Here is a 21,882-nt window from a genome sequence, read left to right on the forward strand (position 1 = left end):
TGGGGAAGGTCAGATGAGTCTGGGCATTTAAAACCTTTGAGATTGACATCACCTGCCAGTGTCACGATGATTGAGAACAATCCATGACACTGGCAGGTCTCAGCTTTGCAAAGGGGGCAGTGCATGCTATAAATTCTGCAGGGTGCCCAAACTTTTGCAGACGCCATTTTTTTGTTTTCTGTTATTTTGAAAGTGTAAATGATGGAAATAAAATCTAACTTTTGTTGACATATTATAAGAACGTCTAATCTGTAATTTGATGCCTTTTGGAGATTTTTCCATCTTTCCTTGGCTTCTTTATGCACATTAATACAAATTTTTAGCTGGGGTACCCAAACTTTCGATCCCCACTGTATATATATATATATATATATATATATATATATATACACACACACACACATACTCACACACGAACTGTCATTATGACCACCCACATAATACTGAGTGGGTGAGTAGGTCTCCCTTTTGCTACCAAAACCGCCCTGACCCATTGTCATGGACTCTGCCAGACATGGACTGTGCAAAAATGGAAAACGAACAACAGATTGCAAAAGATAGCAGGACAAACCCCCAAAATTATTTAAATATATGAATAGTAAAAAGGTCTGGTCCGAGCATGTAGGCCCTTTACAAAATAATCTAGAGTGGGTGACTGAGAACAAAGAGAAGGCAAATGTATGAAATCCCTTCTTCAGCTCAGTGTATACAAAGGAGCATGGGGGAGCTCTTGTCCATAATGGGCATAGTAATGACACAGCCCCAAATGATCCACATTGGCTCACAATTGATATGATCCAAAAATATTTAGACAGAATAAAGGTGAATAAAGCACCTGGACTGGATGGCATACACCCACGGGTCCTTACAGAATTGAGCTCTGTCATTTCAAAGCCATTGCTTCAAATTTTTAGGGACTCTTTAATGACTGGCATAGTACCACTGGATTGGCATAAGACCAATGTGGTGCCAATATTTAAAAAGGGGTCAAAATCTTTACAAAGTAATTATAGACCTGTTAGTTTAACTTCTATCATTGGGAAGATACTAGAGAGTTTAATAAAAGACCACATAGATGAGTTCTTGCTGGAAAAAAATATTTTAAGCAACAGACAGCATGGATTCATGAAAGACAGAAGTTGTTAAACAAATCTGATTACTTTTTATGAGGGAGTGAGCAAAACCTTGGACAGAGGGGTGGCGGTGGACATGGTATACTTGGACAGAGGAGTGGCGGTGGACGTGGTATACTTGGACAGAGAGGTGGCGGTGGACGTGGTATACTTGGACAGAGGGGTGGCAGTGGACGTGGTATACTTGGACAGAGGGGTGGCAGTGGACGTGGTATACTTGGACAGAGGGGTGGCAGTGGACGTGGTATACTTGGACAGAGGGGTGGCAGTGGACGTGGTATACTTGGACAGAGGGGTGGCGGTGGACGTGGTATACTTGGACAGAGGGGTGGCGGTGGACGTGGTATACTTGGACAGAGGGGTGGCGGTGGACGTGGTATACTTGGACAGAGGGGTGGCGGTGGACTTGGTATACTTGGACAGAGGTGTGGTGGTGGACGTGGTATACTTGGACAGAGGGGTGGCGGTGGACGTGGTATACTTGGATTTTGCAAAAGCGTTTGACACAGTTCTCCATACATGGCTAATGTGTAAGGTAAGGTCTAAAGCAGCGGTTCTCAACCTGGGGGTCGCGACCCCTTTGGGGGTCGAACGACCATTTCACAGGGGTCGCCTAAGACCATCGGAAAACACATATTTCCGATGGTCTTAGGAACCGAGACACCGCTCCTCTGACTCAGTCGATGTGTGGGCGGGATGATACGCTGCCCTGTCACCTGGCCACACCTCCGGGATCACTCAACAGCTGCGCCTCCTCGCCGCTGATTGGCCACCGGAACTGTAGCTCAGGAGAGGCACACAGGCGGCCAATCACCGGCGAGGAGGTGGAGCTTGGAGAGGAGGAGCCGAGCGGCAGCGCGCGTAGATCTAAGAAGATCGAGGGAGCTGCCGGAGTAAGAGAAGAGGAGAGCGGCCAGAGAAGGAAGACAGCTGACAGGTAAGTGAGAGAGCGAGCCCAGGCTAGAGCAGGGGTCAGCAAGGTAAGTATCATTGGTGTCAGTGGGAGGAATAGTGCCCCATCATTTGTGTCACTAATACCAACGATGGGGCACTATTTCTCCCACCACTGACACCAACGATGGGGCACTATTCCTCCCCCCATTGACACCAACGATGGGGCACTATTCCTCCCCCCACTGACACCAACGATGGGGCACTATTCCTCCCCCCACTGACACCAACGATGGGGCACTATTCCTCCCCCCACTGACACCAACGATGGGGCACTATTCCTCCCCCCACTGACACCAACGATGGGGCACTATTCCTCCCCCCACTGACACCAACGATGGGGCACTATTCCTCCCCCCACTGACACCAAGAATGGGGCACTATTCCTCCCCCCACCGACACCAACGATGGGACACTATTTCCCCCCCCCCCACTGACACCAACGATGGGGCACTATCCCCCCCCCTGACCCCAATGATGGGGCACTATTTCCCCCTCCACCACACTGACATCAATGATGGGGCACTATTCCTCCCACTGACCCCAATGATGGGGCACTATTCCTCCCACTGACACCAACGATGGGGCACTATTCCTCCCACTGACACCAATTATGGGGCCCTATTCCTCCCACTGACACCAATGATGGGGCACTATTCCCCCCACTGACACCAATGATGGGGCACTATTCCCCCCACTGACACCAATGATGGGGCACTATTCCCCCCACTGACACCAATGATGGGGCACTATTCCCCCCACTGACACCAATGATGGGGCACTATTCCCCCCACTGACACCAATGATGGGGCACTATTCCCCCCACTGACACCAATGATGGGGCACTATTCCCCCCACTGACACCAATGATGGGGCACTATTCCCCCCACTGACACCAATGATGGGGCTCTATTTCCCCCTCCACCACACTGACATCAATGATGGGCACTATTCCTCCCAATGACACCAATGATGGGGCACTATTTCTCCCACTGACACCAATGATGGGGCACTATTCCTCCCACTGGCACCAACGATGGGGCACTATTCCTCCCACTGACACCAACGATGGGGCACTATTCCTCCCACTGACACCAACGATGGAGCACTATTCCTCCCACTGACACCAACGATGGGACACTAGTCCTCCCACTGACATCAGTGATGGGGCACTACTCCTTCCACTGACACCAATGATGTGGCACTAGTCCTCCCACTGCAAAATTACAGTTATGAAGTAGCAACGAAAATAATTTAATGGTTGGGGGTCACCACAACATGAGGAACTGTATTAAGGGGTCGCGGCATTAGAAAGGTTGAGAACCACTGGTCTAAAGGCTTGGAAAAATCTGTGTAAATGGATAGAAAACTGGCTAAAAGATCGTATACAAAGAGTAGTGGTTAATGATTCGTATTAAGAATAGGGTTGTCAGTGGTGTACCTCAAGGTTCAGTGTTGGGACCCTTACCTTTTAATATATTTATAAACGATATAGGGTCGGGGATTATAAATACCATTTCAGTCTTTGCAGATGACACCAAGCTGTGCAGTGGAATAACGTCCTTAAAGGATGTCTCCAATTTACAAGCTGACCTCAATGCTCTGTGTAATTGGGCAACTGTGTGAGAGATTAGGTTTAATGTTGATAAATGTAAGGTTCTGCACTTGGGGGCTAAGAATTTGCATGCATCGTACATACTAGGGGGGTACAACTGGGGGAATCAATGGTGGAGAAGGATCTGGGAGTTCTGGTAGATCACAAGCTTAATAATGGCATGCAAAATCCTCTCCTGTATTAAAAGAGGTATAGACTCCAGAGAGAGAGATATCATTTCCCCCGGTACAAATCATTAGTAAGACCTCATCTGGAATGTGCAGTTCAGTTTTGGCACCAATTCACAAAAAGAACATTGGGGAACTGGAGAACGTACAGAGAAGGGCAACCAAACTGATCAGAGGCATGGAGGAGATCAGCTATGAGGAAAGATTAGAGGAACTGAATGTATACTCTCTTCAGAAGAGGAGATTAAGGGGGGATATGATCTCCATGTATAATACATAAGGGGGGATATGATCTCCATGTATAATACATAAGGGGGGTATGATCACCATGTATAATACATAAGGGGGATATGATCTCCATGTATAATACATAAGGGGGGGGGATATGATCTCCATGTATAATACATAAGGGGGGATATGATCACCATGTATAATACATAAGGGGGATATGATCTCCATGTATAATACATAAGGGGGGATATGATCTCCATGTGTAATACATAAGGGGGGATATGATCTCCATGTATAATACATAAGGGGGGGTATGATCTCCATGTATAATACATAAGGGGGGATATGATCTCCATGTATAATACATAAGGGGGGATATGATCTCCATGTATAATACATAAGGGGGGATATGATCTCCATGTATAAATACATCAGTGGTTCATATAGTGAACTCGGAGTTATTCACCCTGAGGTCATCACAGAGGACAAGGGGGCACTCTTTACGTCTGGAGGAAAAGAAATGTAATCTCCAAACACAGAAAGGTTTCTTCACAGTAAGAGCTGTGAAAATGTGGAATAGACTCCCTCAAGAGTTGGTTCTGGCCAGTTCAGTGGATCGCTTTAAAAAATTCCTGGATTCTTTCTTGGATACACAGAATATAACTGGATACTAATATTTATAGGTAAAGTTGATCCAGGGAATATCTGATTGCCTCTTGGGGGATCAAGAACCCATTTATTCCCCTGCAGGAGCAAATTGGATAATGCTTTGCTGTTTTTTTTCCATCCTCTGGATCAACTGTGGGTGTAGGATTTTTTTTTAATGGTTGAACTGGATGCACTTTTGTCTTTTTTCAGCCAGACTAACTATGTAACAAAGCATCACACTGCCTCTGCCAACTTGCCTTCTTCCCATATTGCATCCTGGTGCCATCCCTTCCCCAGGTAAGCAACACACATGCACCCGTCCATCCACACGATGTAAGAGAAAACATAACTCATCAGTCCAGGGCTCATGGCACATTTAACACACTAAATTTTGGACTTGCATTATTTTTTCTCTTTTTTTTTTAACAAGGTATGCCACATTGCACAATTTATTTACTGTGTTGTGAGGTACAGTATCAAAGGTTATGACGTCATATATAGTTTCCGGGAAAATTCGTCTGATAAGCATAAGCGTGGACGACTGAAAGAGACAAAAGAATATTGCGCAGGATTGTGACCAGGAATAAGAAAACAACTGCTGCAAAAGTGGCCACCGAGCTCAATCTCAGTCTTCCAAAGCCCATATCCACAAACACTGTGCGGCGGGAACTCCACAAGTAAAGTACTCAACGGTGAGCTGTAATTGCCAAACCACTAATGACTTACATTAATGCTCATAAGAGAAGAGAAGGGTGCAAAACCCATAAATTGTGGACTATCGATAAATGGAAGACTGTAATACGGTCTGATAAATTGAGCTTCACACTGTTCCCAACCACTGGACGTGTTTACATGTGGTGAACACCATCCTAAGCTTACGACCAGGACTGTCTTGTGCCAACAGTAAAACATGCTGGTGGCGCAATCATGGTTTAGGCATCTGTATCTTGGTATCCTGCAGGCCCCATCATCCCCTTGAAAGGTAGAGTCACTGCCAGAGATTATGCACAAATTTTGGCTGACCATGTGCACCCCATGGTATAGACATTGTTTCCTGAAGACAGCTCAATTTATGAAGATGATAATGCTCCGGTTCACACAGCTGGCATTGCCAAATTGAGGATGACAAGCATGCAAATGAAATCTCGCACTTTCCCTGGGTGCCTCAGTTGCGAGACCTCAATATCATAGAGCCACTAGGGTCAATTTTGGAGAACAAGGCTCAGGTTTGATTTCTGCCTCTGGCATCTCTGCGAGAACTGGAATGATTTTTGCATGATCTGTGGTATCAGATTCCATATTCACCAACCAAGACTTAGATTTGTCAATTCCCAGGAGGTGATTGTAGCCGTATTTGTCAGGAATGGACTCACCACTGGTGGTTAGACTCACCACTGGTGGTGGGACTCACCTGCCGTGTGGGCTGCAGTACCAGGGCTGGCCAGCGGGTGCTCTAAGCAGCCAGAAGCTCACTCCTGCAATCAAGTCATCACCTGAGGCTGATTGCAGGAGCAGTATTTAAGGAGTGGCCAGGCCTGCAGTCAGTGCCTTGGTGTATAGTTTCCCTTGGCCCCTGTATCCTGATAATGCCTGCTTGAATCCTGACTCTGCATGAACTCTGCCTGTACTGACCTCGGCTATTCCTGACTACTCTTCCGCCTGCTCCTTGTACCTTGCCTGCCCGTTTGTTACCGACCCGGCCTGCCCGACTATGTATAGTATTGTTCTTATTGTTATCTGTTGGAGGTTTGGTTTGTTTGCACTGTGTTTATGTTTAGTCTTGCACTGCGTTTATGTATTGTTTAGTCTTGAATAAATTGTATTGTTTATACTATACCTGAAGCCTGCGTTTCCCTGTGTCAGTCCACACACCTCTGGTCATACCTGGAGCCCTGACAGTATTAGTGCATTTGCGACAGGAACAATTGAGTACTGTCTGTGATACTTTTTTTATTTGCACTAACATACAATTTTGAGGACAAGCTTTCGGGAAATGTCACCTTCTTCACTGCTTAGACCTGAAGAAGGGGACATTCCCCGAAAGCTTGTCCTCAAAATTGTATGTTAGTGCAAATAAAAAAAGTATCACGGACAGTACTCAATTGTTCCTGTCAATTCCCAGGAGAATTCAGACTGTCTTGGATGCCAAAGGCCGTCCAACACCATATTGAGTAAAGATTTAGTTCTTTTACCTGGTGTTTCCATAATTTTATCCAACTCCTTTATATTCCCTTTGAGGTTATTGCGGGACATATTAAAAAAAAAAAAAGTTTATGTGCCTGGATTTCAGATCTAATAAAGATTTATCATGGAATGGAACTCAAAAGCAGAGCTTCCATTTTTCATTCACGAGAAAAGCTGCTTGTGGCTGAGTGATGCTGTGGGAGAGCTTGCACCAGGGACCAGAAAAAACACACACGATGGAGAGCTGAATCAGAGCTCTATATTGCATAGCATTGGACCATTAGTCTGTGTAATTTAGGGACAGGAGCGTGAAACAGCTTATGGAGTAGATTATGAAGTTCACATGCTTGAGGAACGGAACGCCTGAGTAAAAGCAACCAAAGCCGGTTACATTTTTCACCCTATTGCTAAATACTGCGAGACTGAATGGGCGCCACCCCCAAAACATAATCACAATTTTTTGATTTTCATGAAAAACATACACGGTATTTTACTACAAATTCATTCAGTCCACTTGATGCTTAACATTTAGAAACCTGTAACCACATTGTTTTCCGTTCGCTTATTATCTAATCTATTCTGTTAGCATATGGGAGAGTATACTAATGAGAGTCTGTGGCGATGTGACATTCACTCTGTTGCAATGTTGAGATAACCCAGAAACAAGCAAAAGAAAATCTATACAACTGCATTATTAATAGCTGCCTGGTGACCTCTCCTTATCTCCACCAACTTAGAGGTGACATTGAATTTTTCAATAAAGTTTCCACTTTGGTGTCGGACACGTGCTCCTTAATGATTTTGCATCAGGCCCATTAAACGTCTTCAAGAATGAATGAAAGTTTTTGCTTCGGACTTTAAAAACTAATGAAAGAATTTATAGTAAAAAGTATGAAGACGGGTATCGGTGGTCCAAAACCTGCATGTTACATGCAGGTGGCGGACTGACAACTCATGGGGCCCCCCGGGCAATAGGGGATCATGGGGCCCGTGTCCTTGCCCAAACTCAAAAAAGCCTATGAAAAAGGTACCAGGGGCATCTCATGGGGCCCTCTACTGACCCCGGGCCCTCGGGCAGTGCCCGAGTTTCCAAATGGTCAGTCAGCCCCTAGTTACATGTATGTCTGTGCAAAAATAAAGAAAAAAATATTCAGTATGTTTCTTTAATAAATGCACATTTTCCATTCCCCGGTCAACATTTGTTCAGACCAAAGACGCATTGTCTGCATTGCTTTCAGTCATTCAGACTGGCCGGTAGACCTTTATATCGAAGGACCAATGAGCAGGGCTACTAAGCAGGAAGCAGAGCTTGCAATTGCACCAAACAAGTATGGCTACCCCATGAAATTAGAAAATTACAGATTATACATAGAAACAAGATTTTATGAAAATGTGGCTCTGATAAGAGGATTTACATCTACATGAATGCCGAGATCAAATTTAGCATAGTCAGTATGAATTTTTTAAAGCAGTACTAAACCCAAAAGCAAATATTTATGATATTGCAGCTTACCAATTCTTAGATGTGATAGCTGCATTAGTTTTCTTTTTTTAGGCTTTTTTTTCTTCTATTTTCATCTGGTGATCCAGCCAGCAAGTCTGTTTTTTTAAAAACGCAAGCTCTCCAGCAGAATGTATCAGTTTACAAGGATGAGACAAACCACTTAACACTGACAGGGGTGGTTAAAATGATCAGCTTTTATTTAGGGCCAACAGGCAGTGTGAGATCCAATGAGCAGAGGATCCACTCACAGATCCCGTGCTGATCCCAGCAGAGCAGGATGGATGACAGGTCCATGTCCGCTCAGTTTATACAGAGCAGAAATGGAAAGACCCTACTCTGTGGGCGGCTGGGAGTAACCAAACTCCGCTGTCCATTTACACCCAGCTGCCTCCAATCCGGTCTGGTCAAACGGAGGAGGACGCAGTCTTCCTCCATTTTTTGTAGCCGGCCTGATCAGACCCAGAGGTAGTTGGTTGTACACAGACACAAGGCCGTTTGCACCCACCGGTCAAAAGCAATGCATTGACCTGATCAGGTGTGCCTTAAAAACAGGCAGATCATATCTGATCACCCGTGTGGAAGGACCCCTATTCATGTAAAACCTTTGTCCCAAAAGGAAAAAAATGTTTGCTGTAACTTATTATAAAGTATTAACTGGAGCTTTGCTTCAATTAGTGTATCTAAATCTACTAATATATGTAACATTCTCCCCCCACCCCCAGACTGACTATTTATTTATTTCAGGTATTTATATAGCTCTGTCAATTTACACAGCGCTTTACATATATATTGAACATTCAGATCAGTCCCTAACCCTCAAGGGGTGTACAATCTAAGGTCCCTAACTTACATACATATATCGGGGCCAATTTAGACAGGATCCAATTAACCTACCAGCGTGTCTTTGGAGTGTGGGAGGAAACCGGAGACCCGGAGGAAACCCACACAAGCACAGGGAGAACATGCAAACTCCATGCAGGAGGTGCCATGGTCGGGAATTGAACCCATGACCCATTTACTGCAAGGCAGATGTGCTAACCACTAAGCCACTGCGCTGCCCAATGATGTGCCTCCTGTGCTCAATCCTCAAAAGTGGCGTCTCACTAAAACAAGGAGGGGTGTTACTGGCCAGATCACCAGGTGGAAACAAAGGGGAAAAAGCCAAAGAAAAGAAAATGCAGCCACCACATCTAATCATTGGTAAGCTGCAATATATTCCATTTTTGGTTTTGGGCATAATACCGCTTTATCTTGACAATAAGTTTATGACTAAATTGACTACTAAAAAATAAATAAATAAAAAATTCACCTTGCTTATTAAAGGACATGTAAGGTCTTTATGTGGAACAATGTTTTAATAAATATCCATCTCAGATTTATTAATATAGGCTGACAAATTAACAAAACAGAAATGTGAATTTTTTTTTTTTTTTTTTTTTAACAAGAATAAAGGACAAATCTTCCAGTGGGGACACTATTTCTGGTGACACCCAGGGATATTCTCACTTATGAGGGATTTCTTCACTTCCTGCTTTGGCCATGCGACAGGAAGTAAAGGGAAATCTTCCCGATGGATCACAAAAAAAATATATATTTTTCTAATTGTTTCTTTAAATTTTTTTTTTATTATTACTTTTATTGCGGTCACAAGGAATGTAAACATTCCTTGCGACAGTAATATGCCTTCTGCCACCTGATACTTTTACACTAAACGCTGGGGCTAAACAAGGATACCGGGATCATGGTTGTAGCCTCAAATATGATCTCGGTATAACCACCTCCTGACAAGGCCATAAATATACATATGGTGGAGATATATATATATATATATACATATGGTGGATATATATATACATATGGTGGATATATATATATATATATATATATATATATATATAAATATACATATGGTGGAGATATATATATATATATATATATATATATATATATATATATATAGATTCTAATGTGGAGCCTCGATAAAGGCAGCTTTATTGTAACCTAAGCCATCATTCACCAATTTATGTAGCAACTAGTGACGCCATTGTTGGATGAGGCCTATTTTTGTGGCCACAGTCTCGAGCATTAGCCAAGCTCTTGAAATGCCCACTGCAGCTGTATCTGGGTAGACGATACCATTTAAACAATGTGACATTTCACCATAGTGTATAGAATTGCTTCTGCAGAAACAAAACTTTACACGGAAAAGCTGTATTGTACATTTTGTCCAGTGTGGGCAAAGTTGTTATCTATAATTTACATGCCCATTAGTCTGGTTTTCTCGGCTGTGTCTCCCCAGAGACTCTGTATTTTGCTTACAGAAGGCGGATGGCTCCAGGCTGCCTTGAGAGGAAAAAGTTAACATCCACCAGAGGACTGATCAAAAATACACTGAAAACTGTTTATTTTCTCAGGATATTTTTCATTCATAGCAGCCCTAAACCCGCTCCAAGTAGAAGAGATAATATCATGTTAAATCTTTATGACCGATAGTGGTTCCCCATTTATTAAATAACTAAAGTATCAGCACTGGAAACTTTACCTGAACAGCCCATCACTACTCTATTAGGTATTCTATTTAACATGCATGACCAGCATCAAGATGGCACCTAAATGGGTTTTTTGTTTGATCCATATATAAAGGGCCTTCTAAGTGGTATGACTGTGGCTTCCCTGGTTTGGTGGTTGTGGTCAGTCAAGCCACTGGATGGACCTATTGATATTCTGTAAGGTTAGTCTCTTTTTGGATGTTTTGGTATTTTAGCCTTTTTTTTTGTTTTGTTATTATTCCAGCTATGTTTTTTTTTTAAAGATATTTTTGTTGTTTTGTTATTGTGTAGTCGTCAGGAATGGACTCGCCAATGGTGGTGGGACTCACCTGCCTTGTGGGCTGCAGTACCTGGGCTGGCCAGCGGGTGCGCTCAGCAACCAGAAGCTCACTCCTGCAATCAGCAATCACCTGAGGCTGATTACAGGAGGTGTATTTAAGGAATGGCCAGACCTGCAGTCAGTGCCTTGTTGTTCTGTTTCGCTTGGCCCCGGTATCCTGATCCTGCTTGCTTCTATCCTGATTCTGCACGAACTCTGCCTGTACTGACCTCGGCTAGTCTTGACCACTCTCCCACCTGCTCCTGGTACCTTGTTTGCCCGTTTGCTACCGACCCGGCCTACCCGACTACGTTTAGTGTTGTATGTATGGTTGTTTGTTGGAGGTTTGGTTTTTGCACTGTGTTATGTTTTGCACTGCGTTTATGTATTGTTAGTCTTTAATAAATTGTATTGTTCATACTATACCAGAAGCCTGCGTTTCTCTGTGTCAGTCCACACATTTCTGGTCAAACCCAGATTCCTGATAGTAGTGCTCCTGTGAGATCTGTGTGGTTGCCGGGCTCTACTCTCCATCTGTGTACTAGACTGGGTCGCTTCACTCACATACCATGTGGTTTTAGCTTCTTTCGCAGGTCATTTGTGACTATATGCCCATGTAATGTCAGCAATGTACTATGTTATTTTTTAGATTGCCTTCGTGTATGTATGGAGTTTTGATATTACTTTGCTTATTGTTTTCTATTCTTCTGGTCCAAGAAGGTCCAAGAAATAGCCCCTGAAGAGGAGCAAGTCTTTATACACATCGGGTCTTGGGCTTATGTGATTCTGGGTTGTCACCGGCATCAAAAGTACCCCCTGGGTTGGGGGCAAATACAATCCATGATGAGGGTTATGTACACTATCGTTACAAATATGTTTTTAGAGCTGTAACACATTTTGAATTCTATAGTCTGATGGACGTTTTTAGCACTCTATGAATAAAAAATTATGTATTTTGTTTATCTGTGTGGTTTATTTAGTACTCTAATAAGCCTCTCTCACCCGTGTAACTAAATTCTTCTTTTTTTTTTGCTTCCTTTACCTAAACAGCCAATCACTAGTCTATTAATTATTCCATTAAACAAGCACCACTGGCATCAAACTGACAACTAAATGGGCTTTTCTAAGGGTGGCCAGGAGAGAAAGGCCAAAAGTTGGTAAGTTAATACCAAGTCAGAAATGAACAAAGTGTCTGGCTGTACGTTCTGTACTCTATTGTATTAATTAAAGTGGACAATTTTAAAGGACTTTAGTATACTTTTTCAAAAAAATTCTACTTTTTTTTATTTCCAATATGTTTGATTAAATTTTAAAGTAAAAGTGCAAATACAAGACAGCCCTTACAGAAACTGCTGAACATTGATCATGAATGGGTTACAATCAATTGTTCCATATCGTGCAGTATAAGCTTAGCAACTAAAGAAAGAACAAAAAAGGTATTGAGCCCCATTGTCTGTACAGATAGAGCATATTGGTCTCCCATGGCCCATAAGCCCTCCCAGTTTCATTTAAGGTCATTCTGGACAAGAGGAGGCCTACCTCTTCCAGATATTCCATGGTGTGGGCTCAGACTCTCTTGAAGTGTCTTTTGTCAACCGTTGCATAAAATGGAGTCTGAATTGATCCAATCTAACCATCCGCACTCTGGAGAAAATACTCCTGGAGTCCAGTCACATTGCCTAGGGTAAGATGATGTCATCAGTCTGCTGTAAGCAGGAGGAAGCATTTCATCAGTCTCCTCTCCCCCCATAATCTAACTGTAACACTGAAGCTTTGTAATCAGGCTTCTGTAAGGTTGATCTGTGTCAGATTCCTCTTGCCAGAGCTGACCACCCTTGATCTGGTGACAAGTGGGAGATTACTGAAGAAGCAGCTGGAAGGCAAAGGAAACACAAATCTACAGAATAAATGAGATCCTTGCACTACACATTTTCAGATGCAGCTTCCTCTCCAGCAAAGAGAGCAGCAAAAAAAAACAAAAAACAGGTGACTCCATACTGGTGAGACAGTAATAAGAGCCAGCAGTGCATTAGATGATCCCATTTTTATAGCTATGAGGTTACAGAATGGGAGTGCCTAGACACAGGAAGTACAAAATGTAAATACTTTGGAGTACTGTTCATGCACAAACAACATTTCCAGATGTTCTCTATAAGACAGGCAATCTTCACAATGAAGAAACGATAAACTACAAACTTTAAGTAGTCTCCACTTCGGCTCAGACCTAGCTGCCTCTGATGAATACAAAGCAGTAGACCTTACTTTTGGGTATTACAAGTTGGAATCTTGCGCTGATAAACTGGGTTTTTAAGCTGCTGTTTCAAATGAAAAGGTCTCCGCAGCTGATAAGGCAGGAGCGTGGCAGATAGCTAAATGAGGTTAATTCAATTTGAGGCCGAGATATTGAGAAAATGAAGAGTGTCGCTACATGTTCTCGCCCTGACCTTGCAGCAGAAAAAGCACCAAACACGAACCCGCATACAGACTTTCAATTTGCATTTGCGCCAATCCATTCTAATTACTCTTGCAGACACAAACAATTCCGTTGATATGACATCAAAGAGAACCTGTCACCACTTCACATAGGACAGAATTTAGGTATCTCGATTATTACCATGCCGTTTTACTTATAAAAGTTGTAGACGTGTCCGTTTATTTAACCTCATTTACTTTGTCAAGAGCATGACTTTTGGAGCTGCAAGGTCTTATTAAAAACTACACAGGTTTCAGCCAATGATTTGGGCTGAAATCAGCTGATTGGCTGTAGCCAATCACAGTACAAATCTCTGTGTTGACAAACACACAGAACAGCGATTTGTTTCTTCTCCCTGAAAGCAACTCTGATTTCAGGGAGAAAAAGCAGACAGATCTGTTAGTAAAAGCAGCACATATTAAGCACATTACACTTGTTAGGCACACAGTTACCGCCTTGATTGCCCCTTGATGATAACCTTTTCTCAGACAGAGGCATTAGTACAGTTTACAGTATTATCACTAATTATTATTATTATACAGGATTTATATCGCGCCAACAGTTTGCTCAGCGCTTTACAATATAAAGGGAAACAATACAGCAACAATACAGTTCGATACAGGAGGGATAAGAGGGTCCTGCTCCTTGGAGCTTACAATCTAATCAATGTATTAGTGTCACTAGCGATGTCGGTGTCAGTTAGTGTACCTTCCAGCCAGTGTCAGCGCAAGATTGCCCACCACATTATCACAGTCCCACTATTAGTCACTGATCACTGCCATTACTAGTATAACGTCTGTATGGATCAGTATCTTGATCAGAACTATACTAGTGTCCCCAAAAATGCAGGTCGATCTTTACCAGACATGTAGCAGAATGCATTTTGGCCTAAATCTATGGTTTGATTTCAATGGATATGTTTTATAACAGAAAGAATAAAATATTTTATTTTTTCAAAACTTTGAATATTTTTTCGATTATATAACAAAACCCAGTGGTGATCAAATAACACCAAATGAAAGCTCTATTTGTGTGAAAAAATGATATTAATTTAATTTGCGTACAGTGTTGCATGACCGCGCAATCGCCAGTTAAACTAAAAGTTTTTTTTTTAAATAAAAAACATGTCTATATTTACCTGCTCTATGCAGTGGTTTTGCACAGAGCACCCTCCTAAGTGCTCTAGGGGCACGCAAATAGGCATGCTTACAAATGGCTATTGTATTTTGATGACACCTTGGCCCCTCCTCCCAACCTGAGACTGCCCAACCCAGTGGGTATATATGGGAGTGAGCACTCTCAGTTCAGTCAGCTCTGATGAAGAAGGGATGCCCTTCGAAACGCATCAGCATCTACCCCCATGATGGGATCCGCGCTGCCTTTTTACCTTTCAAGTCCCTTTGAGGACCTATATGCCTGATTTTATTTGCTGTTTGTGAGTATTATTTTATTATTAATAAACTTTGGTTACTGAGGTAATGCGCAAGGTTGGTGCGTTTCTCGTTTTTGTTTCGATTTGCAGTATTGGTCGGGCTTCCCCAGCCTTATTTGGAGCTGCACAACTCTACATGCATTGGTGGTCGATCTTTCCAGGTCTGGTTCCATCTATTCGCCATCCGCCTGAGTCCTTGAGCGCAGGAGATTTCGCTTATGATCTGTAGGCATGCTCCCAAGCCAGTGCTCTGCATGTTCATACACACACACACACACACACACACACAGACACACACACACACACACACACACACAGAGCCGTGGCTCAGCCCCACTCCCTCCCTCTCCTGATTGGCTAACTGGATGTGATTGACAGCAGCGGGAGCCACTGACTGCCTCAGCCAATCCGGAGAGCCCCCGAAGAGCTGAGGCTCGCTAGACTGAGAGGGGGCTGCTGCACAGAGATAGTTTTTTACCTTCATGCACAGAATGCATGAAGATACAAAACCTTCACCCTGTAGAACCACTTTAGAAACACTGGTCATGAAGAGGGTAAAACCTTCCAGAGGTCAAGTAATGAATTCATATTTTTAATAAACAGCGTTTTTCACTATATTTTGATTTATTGTCGGCTCCATTTGATGCATTGAAAGTCACACAATTTCCCTCATTCAATAGATCCTTGCAATAAAATGGAGGTATTAAGTACATTTTTTGCCTGGCGTTCTGCTTTAAAATTTGTGAAGCTTTGCCGACAACATTCAACTCATTTCAGTTCACCAGTATAAAAGAATGCTATCAAAACTGAGTCAAGCTGACATGAGAGTGGTGACCCCGATGGGAATTATTAGCTAAAAATATCTTAATTGCCTACACTTTGAAGAGCGCACACTTCTTCCCATTCCTAATTCCCTCTATCTTTAGAAAATCCCCAACAACACGACTGCCAACCAACTGCTGTTGATTTCCTATTTGCTTTTAATTTTCTCTTAATACTTCATTCATCAGTGTGTGACAATTAATTAACTTAATTATGCCAACTTAATTATGCTCTTTCGTAGGTCAATATATAAAGCCACTCCGATTAATAGCAGAGCTTGTAAAGTTAATCTGCTTATGTAATGCAAATTGTGTCACTCTGTAGTGAATATGTGTAAAATGATGGTGTGGGGGGGGTGTCACTGGGAGTAAATCTACAACCTGGTCATTAGACCGAAACTCCAGCCAAGTGGCTGCAGACACAGCTGATAAACATATAATGTACAGAACTGATTTCAAGGCTCAATGTGCACGGGACACTTCTGTATGATGGAAACTGACTGCTGGAAAACGTAGGTTAAAAAACGTCTGTTTTGCCGCGTTTATGAGCGTTTGTGTTTAAAAGCGTTTTTTAAAGATAACCTCAGGAGACCTTCCAAAATGCCCAGAATGCACTGAAAAACAGTAAAAAATTAACTATTTCAGACATTTTTAGAGAAGAGAAATCGACAGAGCAGAAGCAGAGAGAGCAGTATTTGTTGAGACATACAGTTGTGTTCAAAATAATAGCAGTGTGTTGAAAAAAGTGAATAAAGCTCAAAATCCTTCTAATAGCTTTTATTTCCATCCACACAAATGCATTGGGAACACGACACATTCTATTCCAAATCAAAACATGAAGAAAAATAGATCAAATTTGTGTTGTTCCTCTAAAAAAATTGAAGAAAAGTGAATATTAGACTGAAAAAAAAAATAGCAGTGTTTGTATTCTTCTTTACAAACTCAAACATTCACTATATAAACTGATGTAAAATGTTTGAAGATTTTGCTTTCCTTTGAATGACTTCATGAATATTTGGTTGTAGTCGCACTGTTTCTGAGAACTGCTGTACATCTGTGTTGCATGGAGTCACCCAACTTCTGGCCCCTGTGATCAGGTATTCCAGCCCAGGATGATTGGACTACATTCCACAGTTCTTCTCTATTTCTTGGTTTTGCCTCAGAAACTGCATTTTTGATGTCACCCCACATGTTTTCTATTGGATTAAGATCCGGGGATTGGGCTGGCCACTCCATAACGTCAATCTTGTTGGTCTGGAACCAAGATGTTGCACCTTTACTGGTGTGTTTGGGGTCGTTGTCTTGTTGGAACACCCATTTCAAGGGCATTTCCTCTTCAGCATAAGGCAGCATGACCTCTTCAAGTATTCTGATGTATGATCCCTGGTATGCGATAAATAGGCCCAACACCGTATTATGAGAAACATCCCCATATCATGATGCTTGCACCACCATGCTTCACTGTCTTCACAGTGTACTGTGGCTTGAATTCAGTGTTTGGGGGTCGTCTGACAAACTGTCTCCGGCCACTGGACCCAAAAAGAACAATCTTACTTTCATCAGTCCACAAAATGTTGCACCATTTCTCTTTAGGCCAGTCAATGTGCTCTTTGGCAAATTGTAACCTCTTCAGCACATGTCTTTTTTCAACAGTGGGACTTTGCGGGGGCTTCTTGCAGATAGCTTGGCTTCACATAGGCGTCTTCTAATTGTAACAGTACTAACAGGGAACTTTACACCTTCTTTCATCTTCCTGGAGCTGATTGTTGGCTGAGTCCGCGCCATTTTGGCTATTCTTCTATCCATTCGAATGGTATTTTTTCGCTTTCTTCCACATCTTTCAGGTTTTGGTTGCCATTTTAAAGCATTTGCGATCATTTCAGCTGAGCAGCCGATCATTTTCTGCACTTCTTTATACGTTTTCCATTTATATAGCAAAAAAAAAATAAAAAATCCCAGTGGTGATTAAAAAAAAAATAAAAATCCCAGTGGTGAATAAATACCACCAAAATAAAGCTTTATCTGTCTCAAAAAATTAATATGGGTACAGTGTTGCATGACCGCGCAATTGTCAAAGTGTGATAGCGCTGAAAGCTAAAAATTGGCCTGGGCAGGAAGGGGGTGAAAGTGTCCGGACTTGAAGTGGTTACGTAAACAGAAAGCACCTGGGCTCCTCTCTTTGGAGCGGTTTGAGAGCAACACTTTAACTCTTGACTAGATTACGCCTTTAACCCGAACACCCAACGCACCACACAGACAGGGTTAAATGTACACGTCTCTGCACTCGCCCTTGCAGTAATAATGGAGTGAATTTAATGCCTCACAAGGCACTTGCCAATGTCCCTAATCCTTTTAAGCTGCTTGTAGAGTACTTATGACTAATGGCAGTCGACTTAAGAACATGGCACATCTTTCCCCATAAAACACAGTGCTATGCTACATCTGTGAATTACTGATGGAAGCTGCCTGCACCTTATACACAATGCAAGCTGAAACAGATTAATGAATGCCTGCTTTAATCTTTCCCAAGATCTTTATTTTTGAGGACTTCTGCATAGTTTTGGATGAGTTTTTAGAAAATACAAAAGCAGCTGTGAATATGTCAGAAGATAGCACCGTGAAACAAACATTTTGAGTGTTGAAACCTAGTATTTCATAGTGATGAGTGGTTTTAGCAAAGATGATTTTTTTTCCATGTAATTTTTAAGGGAAAGTAGATTTTTTTTGTATATATATTCTTTATTATGTTCAAGGCAATAAAAATATTATTATTATACAGGATTTATATAGCGCCAACAGTTTGCTCAGAGCAATACAATATTACAATTTACAATATAAAACGGGAGACAATACAGCAACAATACAGTTCAATACAAGAGGGATAGGAGGTCCTCAGAGCTTACAATCTAGGAGGGAGGGGGTAGTGGTACAAAAGGTAGTAACTGTGGGGGATGGACTGGTTGGAAGAGTAGAAGATTCCATTATTAGCTGAGGGCAGGATAGGCTTCCCTGAAGAGATAAATATATATTTTTTCCTTTTTTGACAGGATAGCATGAACTATAAATAGTTCAACATTTACCTTTTACCAAAAAACATTTGGTGCTCAACTCTAGGCTCCACTTTGAAGGTTTAACCACTTCCAGTCCGGACATTTTTACCCCCTTCCTGTCCAGGCCAATTTTCAGCTTTCAGCGCTCTCACACTTTGAATGACAATTGCGCGGTCATGCAACACTGTACCCGTATGAATTTTTAAAAAATTTTTGAGACAGATAAAACTTTATTTTGGTGGTATTTATTCACCAGTGGGATTTTTATTTCTTTTTCTATATAAATGAAAAAGTCTAAAAATTTAGAAAAAAAGTGTTTTTCTAAAATTGTGCAAATAATCTTTCTTCATAAATATTGGCCAAAATGTATTCAGTTATTTTTTTAGTAAAAAAATAAAATAACCCAAATTAGTTTATAACCAAAAATTTAAATTTTTCAAATTTTTTTTTACATTTTTATTTTATAAAATATTTAATTTTTTTATTATTATTATTATTATTATACAGGATTTGTAGCACCAACAGTTTGTGCAGCACTTTACAATATAACGGGAGACAGTACAATTACAATACATTTCAGTACAGGAGGAATGTGAGGGCCTGATTTTTACACTGAGACGGATAAAGCTTTATTTTGGTGGTATTTATTCACCACTGGTATTTTTTTTTTTTTTTGCTACATAAATGAAAAAGTCCAAAAATTTTGAAAAAAAGGGTTTTTCTTATAAAATTTTTCAAATAAATAATATTTCTTTATTATGTATTTATAAAATAAAATATAAATCTTAGCCAAAATTTATTCAGTTATCTTTTTAGTAAAAAAAAAAAAATAACCCAAATTAGTTTATAACCAAAAATCATAATTTAAAAAATGTGTTTTTTACATTTTTTTTTTATAGTATTATTTGTTTTTGTTTTTTTCTACATACTGTCACCTTAGCAGCACAGTGTCACCATGGTGACACTATACTACTTGTGGGGGTGAAGATTTTTTTTTTTTTACACCCATAAAGGCTATAAAAGCAATCATTTCTCCTTCTCTCTGGCTGTATTCTTGCAGCCATTGAGAACTACTGTGTGAGCTGTGATTGGTCACAGCTTGTCAAATGGTACAAGGCTGTTGTGAATAGCCTTGTACCATGTGACCTCTGTGATCATTCGCAGATTTCTCACGTAGTAAGCAATGATGTCAGAACTGTCATCTTGCTCACTACTCTTCATGTGATTACTGATTGGCCAATCAGTGATCACATGATCGGGACCTCACACAGAGGTCCCGTACAACGATCAGTGTTCCACTGTGTCCGGAGGACACAGCGGGCACCGGATCACGGTGCTGCACATTCCCAGGGAGCGCACACAGGCAGGGGGCGGGGAGGCAGTTTATAAACGGCCACCCGCCCCTGCACTGCTCCCATCCGGCCGTTTATATATAACAGCAGAATGGGAAGTGGTTAAAAGGCTGCATTTAAAAAGATTGTCTTTAGAAAAAAAGCAATTGACCAAGAGATTTTGTTGGCTGAAATTCATTCATATACTAACACTTCCAAAAGTGTCAATCTTCTGGCCCACATCTAAGCACAGCGGTTCCTCTCGCTAACTCCCATGTCACCACAAGACAAAGTAGTGATGTAGGGGTTGGTGGTAGGTGTCAGGAATGGACTCAGCACTGGTGGTGGGACTCACCTGCCGTGTGGGCTGCAGTACCAGGGCTGACCAGCGGGTGCTCTCAGCAGCCAGAAGCTCACTCCTGCAATCAGCCAACACCTGGGGCTGATTGCAGAAGGTGTATTTAAGGAATGGCCAGACCTGTAGTCAGTGCCTTGGAGTATGTTTCCCATGAGCCCCTGTACCTGCATCCTGTCTGCTTCCTGCTTGATTCCTGATTCTGCTTTGATCCTGACTCTGAGTGAACTCCGCCTGTCCTGACCTCGGCTATTCCTGACCACTCTTCCGCTCTCTCCTGGTACCCTGTTTGCTACCGACCCGGCCTGCCCGACTACGTTGATTTGTATATATGGTTATCTGTTGGAGTTTGGGTTGTTTGCACTGTGTTATGTTTACCTTGCACTGCGTTTGTGTTGTTTAGTCTTAAACAAAATTGTCTTATTTACACTATACCTGAAGTCTGCGTTTCCCTGTGTCAGTCCACACACCTCTGGTCATACCTGGAGCCCTGACAGTAGGAATCAGTGAACACAATGGCAGGACCTGGCCACCACTGCTGCACATGCCAGAGTGGCAGCAATTATTCTAGGCCCATTATTCAAGGTTAACTCTAAACTGATGATATGTAGGGACTTAACATGTTGCTTATGGAAAATATAGGGTACTAAAATTGTTCGCCATTTCACGGGCGCACACAATTTTATGGTTTGACATGTTGGGTATCTATTTACTCAGTGCAACCTCATCTTTTATATTTTACTAAAAACTGACTAATACAGTCAGGTCCATAAATATTGGGACATCTACACAATTCTAACATTTTTGGCTCTATACACCACCACAATGGATTTGAAATGAAACAAACAAGATGTGCTTTAACTGCAGACTGTCAGCTTTAATTTGAGGGTATTTACATCCAAATCAGGTGATTGGTGTAGGAATTACAACAGTTTGCATATGTGCCTCCCACTTGTTAAGGGACCAAAAGTAATGGGACAGAATAATAATCATAAATCAAACTTTCACTTTTTAATACTTGGTTGCAAATCCTTTGCAGTCAATTACAGCCTGAAGTCTGGAATGCATAGACATCACCAGACGCTGGGTTTCATCCCTGGTGATGCTCTGCCAGGCCTC

The 21,882-nt window shown here is 41.9% G+C and overlaps 1 protein-coding gene across 5 annotated transcripts in view; it reads right to left on the bottom strand.

Moving 5' to 3' along the window:
- The window catches only part of PHF14 (PHD finger protein 14), a 370,565-nt gene that overhangs the window by 73,374 nt on the left and 275,309 nt on the right, over positions 1-21,882 (bottom strand). The window contains exon 19 of one of the 5 annotated variants that reach the window (XM_089654590.1): positions 12,848-12,980. The exons of the other annotated variants lie outside the window; for them this stretch is intronic. Within the exon in view, the coding sequence (XP_089510716.1) occupies positions 12,972-12,980 (9 nt within the window). The 3' untranslated portion in view covers positions 12,848-12,971. Of the gene's footprint in view, positions 1-12,847; positions 12,981-21,882 lie in introns of those variants that run through there. 5 annotated transcript variants of the gene reach the window in all.

Source organism: Staurois parvus, unplaced genomic scaffold (genome assembly GCF_062004578.1).
Source record: "Staurois parvus isolate SC_StPar_1 unplaced genomic scaffold, SC_StPar_1.0 ptg000779l, whole genome shotgun sequence".
Classification (NCBI taxonomy): domain Eukaryota; kingdom Metazoa; phylum Chordata; class Amphibia; order Anura; family Ranidae; genus Staurois; species Staurois parvus.